The sequence below is a fragment of the Salvia hispanica genome, chromosome 3 (genome assembly GCF_023119035.1).
Source record: "Salvia hispanica cultivar TCC Black 2014 chromosome 3, UniMelb_Shisp_WGS_1.0, whole genome shotgun sequence".
Lineage (NCBI taxonomy): Eukaryota > Viridiplantae > Streptophyta > Magnoliopsida > Lamiales > Lamiaceae > Salvia > Salvia hispanica.
In genome coordinates, this window is record NC_062967.1 from 21,610,309 (window position 1) to 21,628,496 (window position 18,188).

General features: G+C 33.9%; 1 protein-coding gene across 1 annotated transcript; it reads right to left on the reverse strand.

The window, feature by feature from the left end:
* Window positions 1-10,354: 10,354 nt before the first annotated feature.
* Window positions 10,355-11,929, reverse strand: LOC125212160 (mitogen-activated protein kinase kinase kinase 18). Its single transcript, XM_048112248.1, has one exon. It carries the CDS (start codon window positions 11,807-11,809, stop codon window positions 10,646-10,648), a length of 1,164 nt encoding a protein of 387 aa, XP_047968205.1. The 5' UTR covers window positions 11,810-11,929; the 3' UTR covers window positions 10,355-10,645.
* Between the last annotated feature and the right edge of the window lie 6,259 nt (window positions 11,930-18,188).

Consider the following 18,188-nt stretch of genomic DNA (forward strand, 5'->3'; position numbering starts at 1 on the left):
TATAGTATATTTTACCCCTCCTCACATCAATTTCTGGATCCGCCCATGAAAATACCCCCTTACTGTATCTAAAAAAATATCGAAAATATCAGTTTATCAGTATACTCCAATTTTTGGTACTATTATACCGTATGAAAAGATTTCGGAATGGCAACGGTGTCAATTTTCCTATACTGCGGTATACTGACTCTTTGGTATATAAGGAAAATTCAGTATACCCTAGTATACCAGTTTTCAGCATATACCGTATATGTGGTATACATGTGGTATACATAGGTATACCACATAGGTTTGTGTTAAAATGACAACCCCTCATAAAGTGACTCCGTGACACCACTTATACAACAATATTATAAACGCTACACAGCAATATTCAATACGCTAGACAGCTATAGATTGCTGTCTAGCGTGTTGGATATTGATGTCCAAGAAAAATTGCTGTATAGTGTACAACATATTGCTGGCCGTCTTTTTTAACTTTTTTTTTTTGCCACATGACAGCTTATTATTCGTCCACGTATACAAATGATTGACTAGGAATGGTGGTAGGTGTTATTTTAAGAGGTGAAGACACCCTAATATGCCCCTTACCACATATATTGAAATTATATTTAATTTATATTCAAAATAGAATTATAAAGAACAAAACTTTCGAAACCCTACTTTCAAACGAAAAAAAACCGTCAAACATTCTCGTTGCCCAACAATGAGGTTTCAAGAAATGAAGACAAAGCTGACTATGACTTCATATATTGTTTTGGATTTGATTATAAAGTGTTATCAATTTGAATGTCAGGAAAAGATTTGATTATGATAGTGTTTATTATTTTGGACGTTATTTAAATAGTTGCATTAAACGTTTTTCTTTTGCGATCAGCTATAGTTTTAAAATATATACTACTATATTTATTTTCGATTGTGATCAAACCAAAACTCTAAATATTGTACAAACTCAAAATTATGATCTGAACTATTGAAAAATGTCAACAGATCACAAAAAAACATCAATAGGAAAATGTCAACAGAATTTCAACGGTAGTCAAAGATTGATGTTGTGTTGACATTCAAATCTTGAAATTTTACACTGTATTGATATTGTATTGAAACAGTGTTGAAGTTGGGTTGAGGAGTTTTTTTGAGTTTGTACAATATATAAATTTGCATTTTATCACTACCCTATTTTCATAAATGTATTTTAAAAGGGTAGTTTCTTTAGGGCCCGTTTTAATTGTAGAGAAGACACGGCTTGATTGGATAGTTTATCATATTATTTCCAGCAGTTTGGTACCTTTTACACATAGTCTGAATGACCAGGGATTCAACCCATGTGACCCGCCGAATTTCACTGTTCGTATAGGAAAATAGGAGGTTTCTATCCATGACAAATTTCAGGGTTTATACTCTTGCTTCGTAATCACCAAAAAAATCAAATCGGTACCTGAGAAGCGAATTATCTACGAGAGCATAAGGCGAAGGAGTTTGTGGAATAGCAGGGATCTTCAATCGAAGATTACCCAAGGTAATATAATAACCCAATTAGTAGTGTTTTTGCAGCAAAAACTCAAACTTTTTGCAAAAATTGTACTATCTGTAAAACTCAACCTCTTTGCAAAAACTCAAGACAAAAATTACCGCAAAAATTGTGCAGCAAAAATTGCTTCAGTTTAGAAGCTTATTTCATTCTCTTTGTAAGAATTCCCCATGTGATCCTCTATTTGCTTGTGGTTTGCAATCATATTCAATTTAGAAGCTTATTTTCTTGTTGCGAAATTTTTAAGAATGCGTGCCTGAATAGCAGAGAATGGCGGGAGGGAATTTAGCTAAATTAAGTAGGGTTTCTGTAAGGGGCAAAAGGGGTTTAACAACAATTTTTTGGGGACAAAATTGACAAAAGAAAGTACAATATAAAGTGACGGGTTTGCTACCAAACCATGGATATGATCATTATTTAATTTACCAATGTTACAAAACATGGGACATGATTATATAGTATCAAGGCTAATCCGCTTCCATAAACTCATTTTGCATCCAACCCAGCGAAATCCTAGCCCCACTACAAAATGGACTCTTGGATTGTAATAGTAAAAACCTATCTGTGGTTTCTTAACTCTTTGGTGAGCTTTAGATGCTTAATTAATTTCGCGTGGATTTCTAGTGTTAGGTTATTTAGAGTTTGAACAAAATACCGATTTATTAAACCATAATAAAATTTCCGCTCATTCTAGACGATGATTTGGATGAAATTGTAATTAGAAAAATACAATTGGATGATGATGCAACTTCTGCATTTGTTAGCATAAAAGTAGGAATCATTGAGTGGTTTTTACTTTTTACATTAAAAACACTAAAACAAGAAAGAGAATTTGAACATGCATGTTTGTGAGAATAGAGCAGTAACAAATTAATTAAAGAAGCTTTTTGAAGAGATGAGTGTGAAAGAAATACTAGTTGTTGAGTTGAAAGTGATATTTGAGAGACAAGGGTGACAAGGCATCGTATATATGTTGGGTTGTTTGATAAATTTAAACGTGACAAAGTTGCAGAAATGCAATGCAACTCTTGTGGCTGGTCGGCTGCCCATTCAACATATTAATTAATTCACATCTTTCCCATAATTTTCTTTTATGTCTATCCTTCATTAGCTCAATCAGTTTTATCCACATATTAATAATCACTTAAGTTTTAAAAACTCCTTCAAAAAATTCAAACTCAAACTCGACCGCGTATACATTGAACTCTAAAAGTATTCCACATCTTTCCCTCTTTTTTTCTTTTATGTCTATCCTTTCTTGGCTCAATCAATTCAATCCACATACTAATAATCACTATAAGTTTAAGAAACTCCTTCAAAAAAATTCAAACTCAAACTCGACTCCATAGAATTGTACACACGTATACATCGAACTCTATTTGATTTCTTGTATTTTTAAGATAAATAGTATAATACTAGTACTCCATTCGTATCCGATTAAAAGTTGTATTTTAGGATATTCATGATTTAGAGTCCCGCTTTTTTTTTTTCATTTTAGGTAGTGAACTCATCATTCAACTATAAAATAAATACTCCTTTTGTTCATCATTATGAGTCTTATTTCTCGGTGGCACGGATTATAAGAAATGTTAAGAAAAGTGGGTGGAAAAAAGTTAGTAGAATATTAGTCTCACTTATATATATTAGTTTTAAACGAAATGTGAGTGGAATAAGTTAGTGGAATGTGGGATTTGATTACCATTTATAGTAAAAATTAACTGGAATTTCTATTCGCGGACGTACTAAAATGAAAAAATGGAACTGCTATTCGTGGACGGAGAGCGTACTGTATAAAAGTAAGAAATAAATTCAACTAACTCATTTTACCATTTTCTTTACAACATCAAACAATTTTAAATCCGTGTGAAGTCAAAATGATACTCCCTCCGTCCACAAAAAAATAGGGCACATTTACCTTTTTTAGCCGTCCACAAAAAATAGAGCACATTCATTTATGGAAAGTTTTCAACAAATAATAACCCTACACATCATTCCACTAACACTACTTCTCACTTATTTTTTCTCCTTTTCTCTTACTTTTTTTCCTTTTCTCTTACTTTACCAATTTTACATTAGAACTCGTGCCATATCAATTGCCCTATTTTTTTGGACAAAAGGAGTATTATAAATAATTGACAAAGAGAGTATTAATTAATTAGATACCACCGCAGTGTCAGCATAAGATCGTAATTAGAATTATCAATTGCGAGCATCCACAATAGCAATAGGCTAGCCATAGGCCAACCATAAGCTAGCCACAAACTCCTTCTGCCACATCATCAAGACAAGCAACTGGACAAGCAAAAGGATGGCTAGCCACAACAAACAAAATTAAAAAATAACTAAATTTACGGAATTAAACACAAAATACGGAAAATGCAATAATTTTATTTAAATTAAAAAAAAGTACATTAAAAAAATTACATAATTAAAAAAAAAACCCTCCTGCTTCCACACACGAGCCCCGCCTCACTCCTCGTCGCCGTCGTTGCCGCTACGTGCGCTAGCCGCCATTGCGGCCCGCATACTCTGGAGGATATAAAAAAGAAGCCCCTTTTTCACAGGGTCAGTTGTCGCCTTCCATTCACCTATGATTTTCCACATGTTCACCTGCGTTTGTAGACGCGCGAGGCGGGAGAGCTCGGCTGGAGGAGAGTCATTGTTGTTCTTCATTTCGCGATATTGCTCTTGTACAGAAATTCAGAGAGAGAGAACTCGTTAAAACAAGCGGTGCAAATGAAAATGACATTCAAATCGCGTATATATAGTGTTTCGGAAATTAAATAATAATAATAATAATAATAAAAAAAAAACCACTGGCCGATCGCTCGCTAATTGCCAGCCTACAATGGTGACTAGCCAATCGGCAAGCGCTTCGACGAGCACTCGGGAATCGGCGAGCGCTCGCCGAATTTTTCACCGATTCCTCGCTCGCCGCCCACAATGGTTCGGCAAGCGGACCGGCCAGCGCCGGAAATCGGCTAGCCGGTCGCTCGCCGACCATTGGAGATGCTCTTACTATTTAATCTTAATTTGGTCTTGGGTTTTGGGATGGATAATGTTGTTATATACTCTATTCGCATCAATTGAGAGTTTTATTTTGTCATTTTTGTCAGTCCTTTTAATCAAGTTATATTTCATTTTTATTCTAAATAATAAGTAGATTCCACGTTTAAACAACTTCTTGTGCACATATTGTACTAATTTATTTATCTACTTTTCTTTATATTTTTAAAAACTAGTGTTAAAATTAAATAGGACTCTTATTAGATTTTGAGATAGTAGTAGAAAAAGATTTTAGTAATAGTAGTTGTTAGGACATTCACAGTGGTGGCCTTAAACTCAGAGCTCATCTCAGAGCCTATCTCCATTTCCTCCTGCCACATCAGTAGCCCATCCAGAGCTTATCTCCGTGCAATGGGAGCCCATCCCACAGTCTAGCTCATTTCTACATCACCACTATTTTATATATTTCACTTTTAATTGTTGGTGTGAAATAAATAAATTAAAGATAACTCAAAAAAAAAAGAACTTTCATTAAAAAAACATCCTACATTTAAAACAAATATAGAAAAAAAAAAACAAACTAAAAACATTGAAAACATTGCACTAGAGATAAGTAAAATGTAAAATGAGATAAAATGAAGTGAGATGAATGTGAATAATTGGTAGGGATGGGGTATATATAGGGAATAAAAAGCGAATAAAACTACAAAAAAGATAATCGCCGCGGCCGCTGAATCGGTTTCAGGGCGGAGGCGATGAAGAATGGTGATCGTCCCCCTCACCACAAAGGGGGCCGATATGGGTGATGGGGTGGCCGGTCGCTCGGCAGTGGCGGACGACCACCATAATGAATGCTCTTAAAGAGTCAAATTATATGGTGTTGTCAAATGTCATAACTTTTGCCATATGTATTACTCCCTCCGTCCCGGCTAAGATGACACATTCTTAGCCGGCACGGGATTTTAGGAGTAATTGGTTAATGTGTTTAATTGAAGAGAGAAAAGGTGGGTGAAAGTATTAAAATAGAGAGAAAGAAAGGTGAATATTTTAATAGGGTAGGGTAAACGTGGTTGAGTGTATTAATTGGAGAAAGAAAGTTTCCAAAAAAGGAAATGTGTCATCTTGGTTGGGACAAACTGAAAATGAAAACGTGTCATCTTAAGCGGGACGAAGGGAGTAGTAAGCAAAGGCATGGCAGATGCACTTTTACACATTGCACTAAGGGCATTCACAATGATGACCTTAAATCCGGAGCCTATCTCAGAGTCTATCTCCATTTCCTCTTGCTACGTCAGCAACCTATCTTAGAGTATTCTTGAAAAAATTAAAAATTCTAATTTAAATCTCTAATCTGGTCAAAATCGACTAAACAACTGTTAACTGTTAATTTTAAATAGTGTCGTTCAAAAAGGACTAAATAAGGTCTGTTTTTAAATATGGTGGACGGAATCATTCAAAACGTAATATTAAGGATCAAAATTACAAAATCATCATATGTAGGACTATATTTAACCCTTACTCTTTGTCTAAAAGGCCTACATAATAATTGCCAATATTTTCTATACCCAATGTCACCCTCATAATTAAACATATTGGAGTTTGGATTATTCTCAATTAACTTAATGGTGAAAAAATTTAGTTGCCTATATATAATACTTTTGTTATTGTTTTTTCAACTAAACGATATTATCAAACTTCTTTGTTAATGACACTATCTTTTATATATGAATGTACGTTATTGTTTAATTTGCTGATGATGGCATCCACATGTGTATCTCGGCATTCGTATTACATGTACAATTTATCGTAACTTTTATCTCGTGAGTTAACTAAAAACAAATTCAAACTTTATGATTTTTTAAATTAAAGGATTGATCAAAAACTGCATCATTAGTCCTTAATTTTGGGTTGTGACACCATCGGCCCCCAATCGATAAAAATAGCGCCAAAGTTCCTTAACATTAAATCTAATCACGAATGACGTTTTTTAGCCACTTTTTGGACGAAAATGTCAAAATGGCTTGAAGGGCATTTTTGACAATCCCTATATTCACTGACATAGAACTCTGTCATATTCTGTCAGTAACTTCTTATGTGATTTACTAATAAGTTCTACTACTCCGTACGTTGGAGATTTTTCTTTTTATTAATAGTAGTATTTGAAATTAAGAGAATGTAAATTTACTGCAAAGAATAGTTTAATAATAAATAAAATTGATCCACAGACCAAGGTAAAAAACAAAGAAAAATTAGGGGAAATAGAAACACGGAAAAATACCAGAAAATGAGTTTTATAAGTAAGAAAAAGGTCGCATTTTATTATTTTCATAGTATTAATTAATGCACATAATGATAAATCTGTTAAAAAACATTAAAAAGTGTAAATAATGACAACATTTTAATTACGTATGAAGTACCAGAATTAATTAGGAAATTACATAAGAAGTTGCTGAAAGAAATGTGACAGAAATCACATGTCAGCAATATAATGGAGTGACAAATTGCCCTTATAGGGCCTGATATGTTTTAGTCCGAAAAAAATCATTCGTGATTGTATTAAACGTCAGAGTTCTCTGATGCTATATTTTTTAGGGATCTATGATATCACAATCCAAAAAGTTAAGGACTAATGATGCAGTTCACTCTTTATTTAATACTTAATAGCATGATTTTTTTTTTTGATAACTTGTCCAAAAACTTTATCTTGATGAAATCATATATACCATTGTTTTTTATGTGCACATTAATGAATTTTTGAATACCACAGTACTTCTTCCATGTTGATGCTTTCTCTTTATATATAGTGTTTGGATAGAATAAAAATAAATATTAGATTACTATAAACTATTAGTAGTAACTATTTCTAGTACTACTTAATTCGATCGTGAAAATTTACAATTGAATCATCAATTTGCTGAATATATTTGTGGTCCCAAGTTCAAAATATATGGGAGGAGAAAATTTGTTTGCTTGAGTTGATCATTTTCACATCCAATTGATTATATTCATAGAGAATTCATTATTCTACAAAAGTTTTCAACTTATAAACAGAGTTGGAACCTACTTTCTCTATCAGCTAGAGTAGGTAAAACTCAATCTGCATTAGGGGGTATGGTATAATATTCAATGGTTATCAAAACATACATATTAATTATAATCAATCAAAATGTAAATTTGTTAAAGAAACAATAATTCGGATAAAATGACGAAGATGTCAACGTAGACTTCAATAAAATTCAAGAAATTAAGGCCAACTTTTTAAATTGTGTCGTCGGTGTAAAATAATTAGGACACAAAGACTATGTTTACTTAAGTTGTTAGAACTAAAATTAATTATGCTATAGTGTTGAGATTTAGGGTTGACCAAAATAATTAAAGCGATGAAATTAAGATGCAAGTTTAAGAGGGAAAAATAAAATGGAGACAAAGCGTGCAGTGCAGCTCAGGCAAAGTGGAAACAAATAAATATACATAACATGAAACATGACAAGAAAATAAAGTAATGAAGCACTAATAGTGGTTGTGTTTGGGAGTCAACTAATTATATAAATGAGATGAAGCAAGTGGAATTCCGAATGTTTTCTTCGATCAATAATATATCATAGGATTCGTAGCTAACATGTAATATTCCCTACATATATAGAGCCTCAAGATTCATGCTCCACTACAATTTTGTTTTACACAAATTCCATAGAATAACATTGGAATATCTATTACTATTGTTTATATATAGCTTCAAGATTCATGCTCCACTACAATTTTGTATTACACATCTCAATTAAGATGTGAATTGTTGTTAGAGATAATTATGTAATTAAACTATGAAATAGTAGTAATGATATTTTGAGACTAATATTATACTTGAAGGTGTCATTTGGTTGTCATGACTAATTATCATACATTCATATGATAATCCATCTGGAATTAAGTTGTGAGATTATTTTAATTGGAGAGGAGTCACTATGACTAATTATCCATCTTAAGATAAATTAAATTGTGAGATTCAATCTCATAACCAAATACAATACATATTTAATCATGAGATATATATTGCAGAGCAAACAACCTATAATAATATAACTGCCACCAAGAAAAATAATACTCCCCCCGTCCACAAAAAATAGAGCAATTTGTATATGATACGAGTTTTAATGTAGAATTGGTAAAGTAAGAGAGAAGGAAAAAAAGTAAGAGAGAAGAATAAAAAGTAAGTGAGAAGTAGTGTTAGTAGAATGATGTGTATGATTATTATTAGTTGAAAACTTTCCATAAATGAACGTGCTCTATTTTTTGTGGACAACAAAAAATGGTAATTGTACTCTATTTTTTGTGAACGGAGAGAGTATAGATTTCACCAATTCTAAAAAAAAATATGCATATAACTTTGGACACTGTTTTTAGCTATATTGATGTGGACAAATTTTTTTTAATGAAATTATCTCACTTTAACCATTGTTTATGTAATAAAGTCTAACTTTTTGGTTTTACATATTAAATGTGTTTTTTTTGTTATTAAATAATATATTTTGGGTCATATTCAACGATTTCATTAAAAGTTAATGGTCAATCATGTTTTAAAGTCCAAAATTAGTCTTGCACATTTGAAAAAAAATCTATACAATCCTACACATAATAAATTTGTTAGCTTTTAATCATAAATAAAGGTTGATTTGTCATTGTATTCGGGCTTTGCCCGCTTTTTTTTATTTTTTTTTATAAAAAAATAAAATTAAATGGATTTGTTAGCTTTTAGTTGTAAACAATATGTTTTGGTCTATATTTAACTCATCAATTAGGTCAAAATGTGGTTGACCTTAACTTTTTAACAGAACCTTTAAATATAAATAAAAACATATTATTTAGGAACAAAAAGTAACACACTTAATGTTATAAGATCAAAAAGTTTTTTGAGCAAATATGAGACTAATTATATACTTTAGTCTTATTTATATGGCGATAGACAGAAATTGTCTCATTTTAGGAGTACTGTTGTGTAAAATTTTTAATACTAAATTTTTTTTCAATAATTTATAGTGAAATAGTGTAAAAAAGAATAAATAAATGAACATGTTTTTATGGAATAGGTTTAGATGTATATTTTTATGAGACTCAAAATGTATCTTGGCCAACACCTTGGTTGTCTTTAAATTTTTCTCACTTTCGGATTAGGATAGCATCGGACCTAATCTTTATATGCAAAAGACCATGAAAAGAAAAAAAGAATTCTTGCAACATTTTTCTTGAATCATGCTTTTCTTGATTAAATAAAGTACACTCGCTAACTAAAGGTTTGCTAAAAATCCAGTTTCTCAAAGTGCCATTTTCCATCACAACAAATCGACAATCAAATAAAGTAATCAACTTATCATCTTTAATGTTAGTTGAGTTCTACTATTATTGACCTAACTTTATATTTCTCAAATAAAATAGTAGTTGACTTGTTTAAAGTTTTCATATTTGATACTCCTTGCCTATTTACCTAACTTTCTAGCATTTCTCTAATAAAATAACAGTTGACTTGCTTAAAGTTTAAATATTTGGAACTTGCCTATTTCGATGCTTTAAGTATTTTATGTTCACATGAAACTGCCCAATTGTTCGAACAGGCAGGGTAGACTTTGTTATAAAATCAAAGTCAAAATTGCACTACCTCCCCTGCCATGAGAAAGTCAACTTAATTTTTTCACTTAAAAAGTCAACCTTAATCAGGTCTCATTTTTATTGTAGAATGTAGGATTTATAGTTTTTTTTTATTGTTCACCGGAGCATCCATTGTGGATATGCTCTTAAAATTTTAAACATTTATGGTCGGAAGAGTTTGAACTTTGAACTTATAATCTTCCTTCTATAAACCAGAACTCTACCTACCACTCTACCACAAAAGGTAAATAACCCCAGGATTGATAGTTCATCTCCCGATAAGTTGTGTGAGGAGAGAGGAGTTAGAGTTGGCCACTACAAAGACCATACATCTAATTGTGTAAACTGAAAAAAAAATTTCGACCACACGAACTCTATTTTCTAGGTCGGTCACTATGCGACGACATATTCCTCATCTTTATCTATTTTCTTTCATGATCATGCTTCTCCACCATAAAACTTTTTGTCTCACCTTATAGTAGTAAATAATTTGTGAAGAAATAGTAATTCCATTGACATAAACTTCAAAATTGATAAGATTAAATAAGTAACATAATTTACACTCTGTTTCTCTCCAAACGATGATGTTACAAAATCACAATCTCCACACCAAAAATCAAACCCAGAATCATCCCCAATCCTCACCGAATCAATATCTTCTTCTTCTTCAATCAAATCATGATTCAAATCTTCAACTTCATTAGCCCTAACCATCAACCACTCTTCATCCTCCCCCAAATCCCACCACCTCGGACCACCACCACCGATCAACGCTTCGATCCTCCCCACCGGAGAATCCGACGGCGACGGCGACGCCTCCATCTCCTCCACCTCAAATTCATCCCAAAATCCTTGATCCACCACACTCGTCGGAGTCAATTCCTCCGCCGAATCCAAAAACGGATGCCGCAGCAGCTCCGCCGCCGTCCACCGCCTCCTCGGATCCCTCACCAAACACTTCCCAACAAAATCCCTCGCCTCTTCAGAAAACCACCCCGGCAGCTCCGGCGCCTCGCCGGAAAACCCGATCCGGTAAATCGCCGCCGCCGGAGCCTTCATCTCCGGCCAGGGATGCTGCCCGGTGGCCATTTCCACCACCGTGCACCCCGCCGCCCACACATCCGCCGCAAAACCCTGCTCCTCGCCGCGGCAGACCTCCGGCGCCATATACGCCGGCGTACCGGAAAAAACCGCATCGGATCCCGCCCATTTGGCGCATCCGAAGTCGGCGATTTTGACCCCGTCGCCGACGAGGATGTTCTGCCCTTTAATGTCGCAGTGCACCAAGCCGCTGCGGTGGAGATACTCCAATCCGGCGACCAGCTGCCTCGAGTAAAATCGAATCGATTTCTCGTCCAGCGAGCCTCCGCGCTTTCCGATCAGATCGGAGAGCGAGCCGCCGCCGGAATATTCTAGAAACAAATTATAATCGTATCTATCGCAATCAGAGCCTAAGCAGCGGATGATGTGAGGAGAGGAGAGCTGAGAGAGGAACGATTCCTCCTTTTTCAGCAGGGCGGAGGAAGCGAGATCGGTGGATTTGACGGCGAAGATGTCGCCGGCGGAGGTGGTGGCTATGGAAACCGTCGCGGTGGAGCCCCGGCCGATGGTGGGACCCCTCGTCCACGTCATTGGAGAATTGTGGAAGGGTTTGTTTGAATTGCTAAAGTTTGGTTTGTTGGAGGGAGTATTTATAGGCGAAGAGTGAAATTAAGTTTGGGGGAATCTTTTTTTTTTGGGGTGTATTGTATTTGTATATACAGTGACGGCTGGAGTCTCTTAATTTGAGTTTATATGTATGGAAATGCCACGCGGCGGGTGGAGAGAGGAGGGTTGGGCCGACTGTGGACGGCGAGGCGCGCTGATTACGCAATCGACCAACCAATAAACCGAACTAATGCGCCAGCTGGCCATGCAATACATAGCGCCGCATTGTTGTACACTTACAGTTGTGAACCAAAATTCCAAATTATGGTAAAATCAAAACACGACACACATGCATAAACTGACTGTCTACCTGGATTTCACTTTTCATATTAATTTTAGCGTTTTACTATCCTTTCCTCTTGTGAGAATTTGATACAACCAAATTTTTTTTTCAAAAGTAAATTATACTCCCTCGTCCCTCCGTCCCAGAAAAAATGTCACACTTTTCTTTTTAGTTTGTTCCACAAAAAATGTCACATTTTCCTTTTTTAGAAAAAGTTATCTCTTACATGAATATAAAAATTATATTTTCTCTCTCCATTTAACACATAAAACAAAACCTCCTAAAATCCGGTGCCGTCCCACAAGTGTGACATCTTTTATGGGACGGAGGGAGTACTCATCACGTAACTCTATTGTATAGTTATGTCACAATAATCGTCTAGACGTGTACATTATCAAAGATATATGACTGGATTAGGATATTAGAATTAAATTAGTTAGAGTTGAACTTTAATTAGTTAATGCAAACAAAATGAAACAAACCCACTGACCAATAGCCCGTGGTGCAAATACGTACGGTATATCTTTCTATTGTAGAGAAATAAAATGTATCAGAATGTTTATTTTGCCATAAAAATAATATACATGTTCAATCCGAGGTTTCCTAGCTTTCTATGATTGAACCGTGTACCGATGAATGATTCCTGCAACGGTTTGACAATGCACATGGATAACGAAGTAGTGGATTCGATTAATCACAAGAAACAAACTACGCACATGTATGTCTAACGGTTCTGTTATATACTCAATGCACGTAAGTATTTCTAACTGTTCTGTAATTTCTACTGCGTATCATTAGATCACGGTAGGAATTCTCAACACATCACACATATATATTCAGTCAACGTGTAAATATGGGTAGAAGTTTTCATGTAACTATAAACAAGAGTAGAATTTGTTGGGTTTGAGTTGAATTTTAGAGGTGTGAAGAAACGACAAGTCACAAGCTTTGCTTTTTGCTAATTAGCCTTTTGTTTGGCGCTAACATCAATTAGCTGGAATATGCCAACTGTCAATTAATTTCCTAATTGACTACACATAGACGAGTAGCAGTAGCATTGTGGTCGTTACTTGTATTGATTTTGCCAATTTAGCAAAAAAGGTTACATTAATTTTTGCTTTTTTCATATAATCACATCTTGTCGACAAAAAATTTGATTTTAGTGGAAAAATATTTCCACCATATATGAGTTGGGGTATGATAGGGCCGGCCATGTACTAATTACTATAATAAAAAGACCATATTAATTCTTTTGTGAACAAACAACGTTTGTATAATATCACACTCTTGCCGGACAAAATAAGTGGAGCAATATTTAAATTTAACCACGCACTGGAATTAATTAATTCTTTCAAGATATTTTTCAAGAACTTGACAAAATTAAAACATCAGTGAAACTTATATCCACTAATTGTCAATCTCACTTGCTACTATAGTATTTTTTTAATATGGCCGCCTATTTTTCTCTATTTTCTCCTTTGCGGCTGCTTATCACAAAGTATAATAATACATCCACTTGACTCCAATTAATACTACAACTAAAATAAATACATCCACTTCACTCCAAGTAATTACTGTACACGTATAATAATACATCCACTTGACTCCAATTAATACAACAACTGAAATTTGTACATCCACTTCACTCCAAGCAATTAGTGAACATGTATAGCCAAGGAAACATGACTTTAAGTAGTAAAGGCGTAAAGCTAGGTCATATATTTTTTCATATTGTATGATAGTATCGTGGTTCCACTTTTATGATATACTAATGCAATTAATAATATGTAGGTTTGTGTTAAAATGACAACACCTCTTAAAGTAACACTATACCATCATTCCTAGCCAATCATTTGTACATATGGACGAATAATAAGCTGTCATGTGACAATCATAAAAAATGCTCAAGGGTAAATTTTCAAGTCCTGCTAGACTGCAATTTTTCCCGTCTGCAATATCCAATACGCTAGACTGCAATATCAATTATTAACTGCAATTTTTCCCGTCTGCAATATCTAATACGCTAGACTGCAATCTATAGATTGCAGTGTAGCGTTCATACTATTGCAGTCTAGCGTTCATAATATTGCAGTCTAGCATGGTATCACAGTGTCACTTTAAGAGGTGTTGTCATTTTAACACACCCCTATGTATGTATGTATATACTAGTTATTATTAAAAATATTGAGGATGTATATATAGTCTTAAAGTATAGGAACGCCTCAAGCAAAAGTTCTAAATGTTGTTACCACCTATAAGAAAGTAACGATGAATACTTTCACCCTTCAAATTTGAAACTCGATCTGCCGGTAAATTCCATTTAAAAACATGAAACCACAAACGCTCGGGTTGTACTGACACAAGTTTACGAGCATATGATTAGTTGTCCTTAGTTGTCTCATATAGCGATATAGCAAGCACATATGTACTAGTTAACTTTGGCGAGCACCATGGAATTGCTCGCATATGATGGCGCCAAAGGTTTACGATCCCTTTTTGGTCTAACGACGAAAACATGTGCTCAATAACATACAACAATATACCCCACCACTTCAATTAGTTCATAATCAATATTGTGTGTTCAATATAGAAAACGCTTTCTTGTTGTGTTATTTGTTTCCACGATTTTTGCACAATTCAATACAAAAAACTATGAAATTATTGATTGAGCATATGTATTATTTGTTTGACAAAAAAAGTAATTCATAAATATGTTCTTCCGTTCTAAATATTTTTAACTATTGTATCTAAAGTTCTAAACTTATTCATCTATTTCTCTACAATAGAGATATACTATTTTAGTATTAACTTCGTCATAGGCTCTGGGACATGGAAAGTTGAACCTTAACTCTCATCGCCCTAGATATGTGGAGATTTTCTTTTGGGTTTGGGAATAAAAAAATAATCTTTAGTTAGTTAAGTAGAGAATAAAGTAGATAAATATCAAAAGAATAAAATATATAAATATATAGAGAATAAAATAAAATAAAAGTTTAATTTTGCTAGAAGAGAAAATGTGTCACTCAAAAAGGCCCCATAAGTAATATGAATCCGATTGTATACTAGTACTATTACATAAGTTGTCTAAATGAACCTCAGTTGCATCCTATTACAAACAACTAAAACTGAATGACAAGTTAGTGAATGGAAGTGGAATAAGGTATCGTATCCTTCCACAAAAAGCATATTCTCATGCACAAAAACTCAAGAAATACGCAACCGCCCTACTATTGACACCAATAAAGAATATTTTATCAACATGAAGAATGAAAATTATGGGCCTTACCTTACCCTTATGCTTGAAGTAATGTGATGCCTACCAATATCCAATTTTTGAATGTGTAGTCCACAAGCAAAGCCAATCATCAAAAGTGCATTCTTTATATTCAGTGGCGAAGCTAGAATCTTGACAATTGAGAGCCCAAATTATTGTTAATAATTATAAAGCAATCTTTATTTTTCGCTATCAGTGTCACCAGAAGCAATTGAGATATTGGTAGTATAAGATGCGAGAGATGGATAATGAGAAAGAAATAATTAGAGAATAGTAATAGAAGTTAGAGGCATTTACATTGATTTTTTTAGCAGTGTCGATGTTGAAAGAGCCGTCAATTTAATAAAGTAATGAGAGGAGAAACGGTATTGGTTGATCACTTGGATCCATATAGTAAAGTGGGAATCAAGCAACCGAATCTTGGATGAAAAGAAAAGCACGCTTATTATTTGTGATGACACTTTACCTCTGTGGATTCATCGCCCACTTCTTTCCCTTTCGGTTATTGCTTACTTGGAAAAAACAAATGAAAAAGGTGCCATCCCATAAATCCCAACTTTTCAACTAAGATTCAATCTTTTATATGTTGGGAGATTAAAATAAAAGCTGACCTAATGATAATTACATTAGAAAAAGCAAGCAAAAATATAAATTCTAGTAAGAACATTAACTATTATCTTATAAATTTAAAAGGTATTTATGTAAGATGTTGTCCTGTCTCTAGAAACACATATCTGAAGTCTGGAGTGAAAAGAGAAGCATGAAAGAATCTACTCAAGTTCACACAACAAAAAAAAAAGAGGATAAAAAATGATTGAGATAGAGAAAGAATGTGGCATAGCACTAACAACTCAAAATTAGTTCCTTAATTTTGTGTGACTTCTTATGCTCAACTATCATAATTTTGTGGTAGTTTTTGGGGACCAGGATGAGACAATGATTGCACTCATCACGTTATTTCAAATTCCTTGTGTGCTAAAATGACATTGCACCACTAATTAGGAGATAGTTATGAGTAAAATGTCACCTTAATATTATCCCTCAATCATTCTTCCTATTCAAAATTCCGACAATATGAAACTGGGAATCACAGGTCATCTGCACTCACTAATTCACTATAGGCAGTAGCACTCAAAAGAAAGACAAAATTAGTGGGCTTGAATTTATAGGAGTAATGTAGGGCAGCATAAATTACAGTTTAGTCTAGCCCAACATGTTAAATTTTGGGTTAATTATATGGAGTACTTGGTAGTCTAAATTTTAAAGATTATTTATTTTATAAATTGTTTACAATTAATGTTCCAAAAAATATTACTACCTGCTTCATTAGTTTAGGCCATTACATTGCATGACGTATGTGTAGGTATGTTCTTTCTATTTACATATGTTATAGGGATTAGATTGAGTAAGACCAAAATATGATAAAACAACACAAAATCTTGCAGGAACCAGTCAGCGGATTGCTGGGTTAGCAGGCCGTGAATTCAGTGGCTCGCTGGGTTTGCACTACCTCGTGCAACTTTTGTAAAACGGACATTACAACATCCCCGTCCATGCTCTTTGGAAAGAGCTTTGATGTGGGTTCGGACCCAGTTTTATTCATTTTATACTCACTACTCTTCCACAAGAGGACAACACCCACATCCGTGCTCTTCCGCAAGAGCATGCTCAAGGGTCCCACCATTCTATTATTTAATTTAAATGCTTCAATTACTAAAAACATTTCCACAAAATTAAAATACATTAAAAATACCCAAAATACTATTACAATTCACTAAAAAATAAAAATTACATAATTAAATCCTAAAAATTGAGATTGAGAGGGTTGTTTGGTGTAGTGTGATTTTTTGTTGAAATAGGGGTATTTATAGAGGAAAGTGTGAAATTTTGATAAAAAAAATGAAAAAAATAAATTAAAAGTGTGGAAAAAATAAATATATTTTATTGGGAAGTGAGAAAATATTTTTTTTATTAAATCCGAAATTTCCAAATTTTTTCATATTTTTTAAAAAAATGATAAACCAACGACCAATCTGAGCATGCCATGTCGGCTCCTCGTGCTCTTGTTGTCGGCACGGCGCTAAGAGCACGCCGTGCCGATGGCAAGACCGCAGCGGTGAGCACAGTTGTGCTTTTGCCCAATAGCACCGTTGGAGATACTCTTATTTTACTATACTTTACTCCGATTGAGGTGTGTCGGTCGGATACTTACATGATGCTCTTTCAAAACCAATTAATGACAATTTTTTTACCTTGAAAGGCCGATTGAAATCTACTATTTTTAGCAATGTTTTTCCTTCAAAATGTATCAAACTCGTCGAAACAATCAAACGATAGAAAGTTGGACAACAGTATACTAAACTAATGAAATACTTGACCAAATCAAGCCAAGTCCAACCCATCAAAACCGTAAAAACGTATGAAATTTTACAATTATTTTTTGGATACTACTGTGTTTTAATACTATCTTATTTCTGCACTTGGAACTCATTTTACTCTAATCCTTGTATATAGTACTTCCTCTGTCTCATAACATATGTCACACTTTCCTTTTCAATTTGTCTTACAAAAGATGTCACATTTTCTTTTATGGAAAAAGCTCTCTCTCACATTAATATAAATATACTATTTTCTCTATCCACCTAACACACAAAATAATATTTCCTAAAATCTCATGCCATTCTCCAAGTGTGCCATCTATTATGGGACGGAGAAAGTCTTTAGTTTTATTACAGATTATTTGCCAA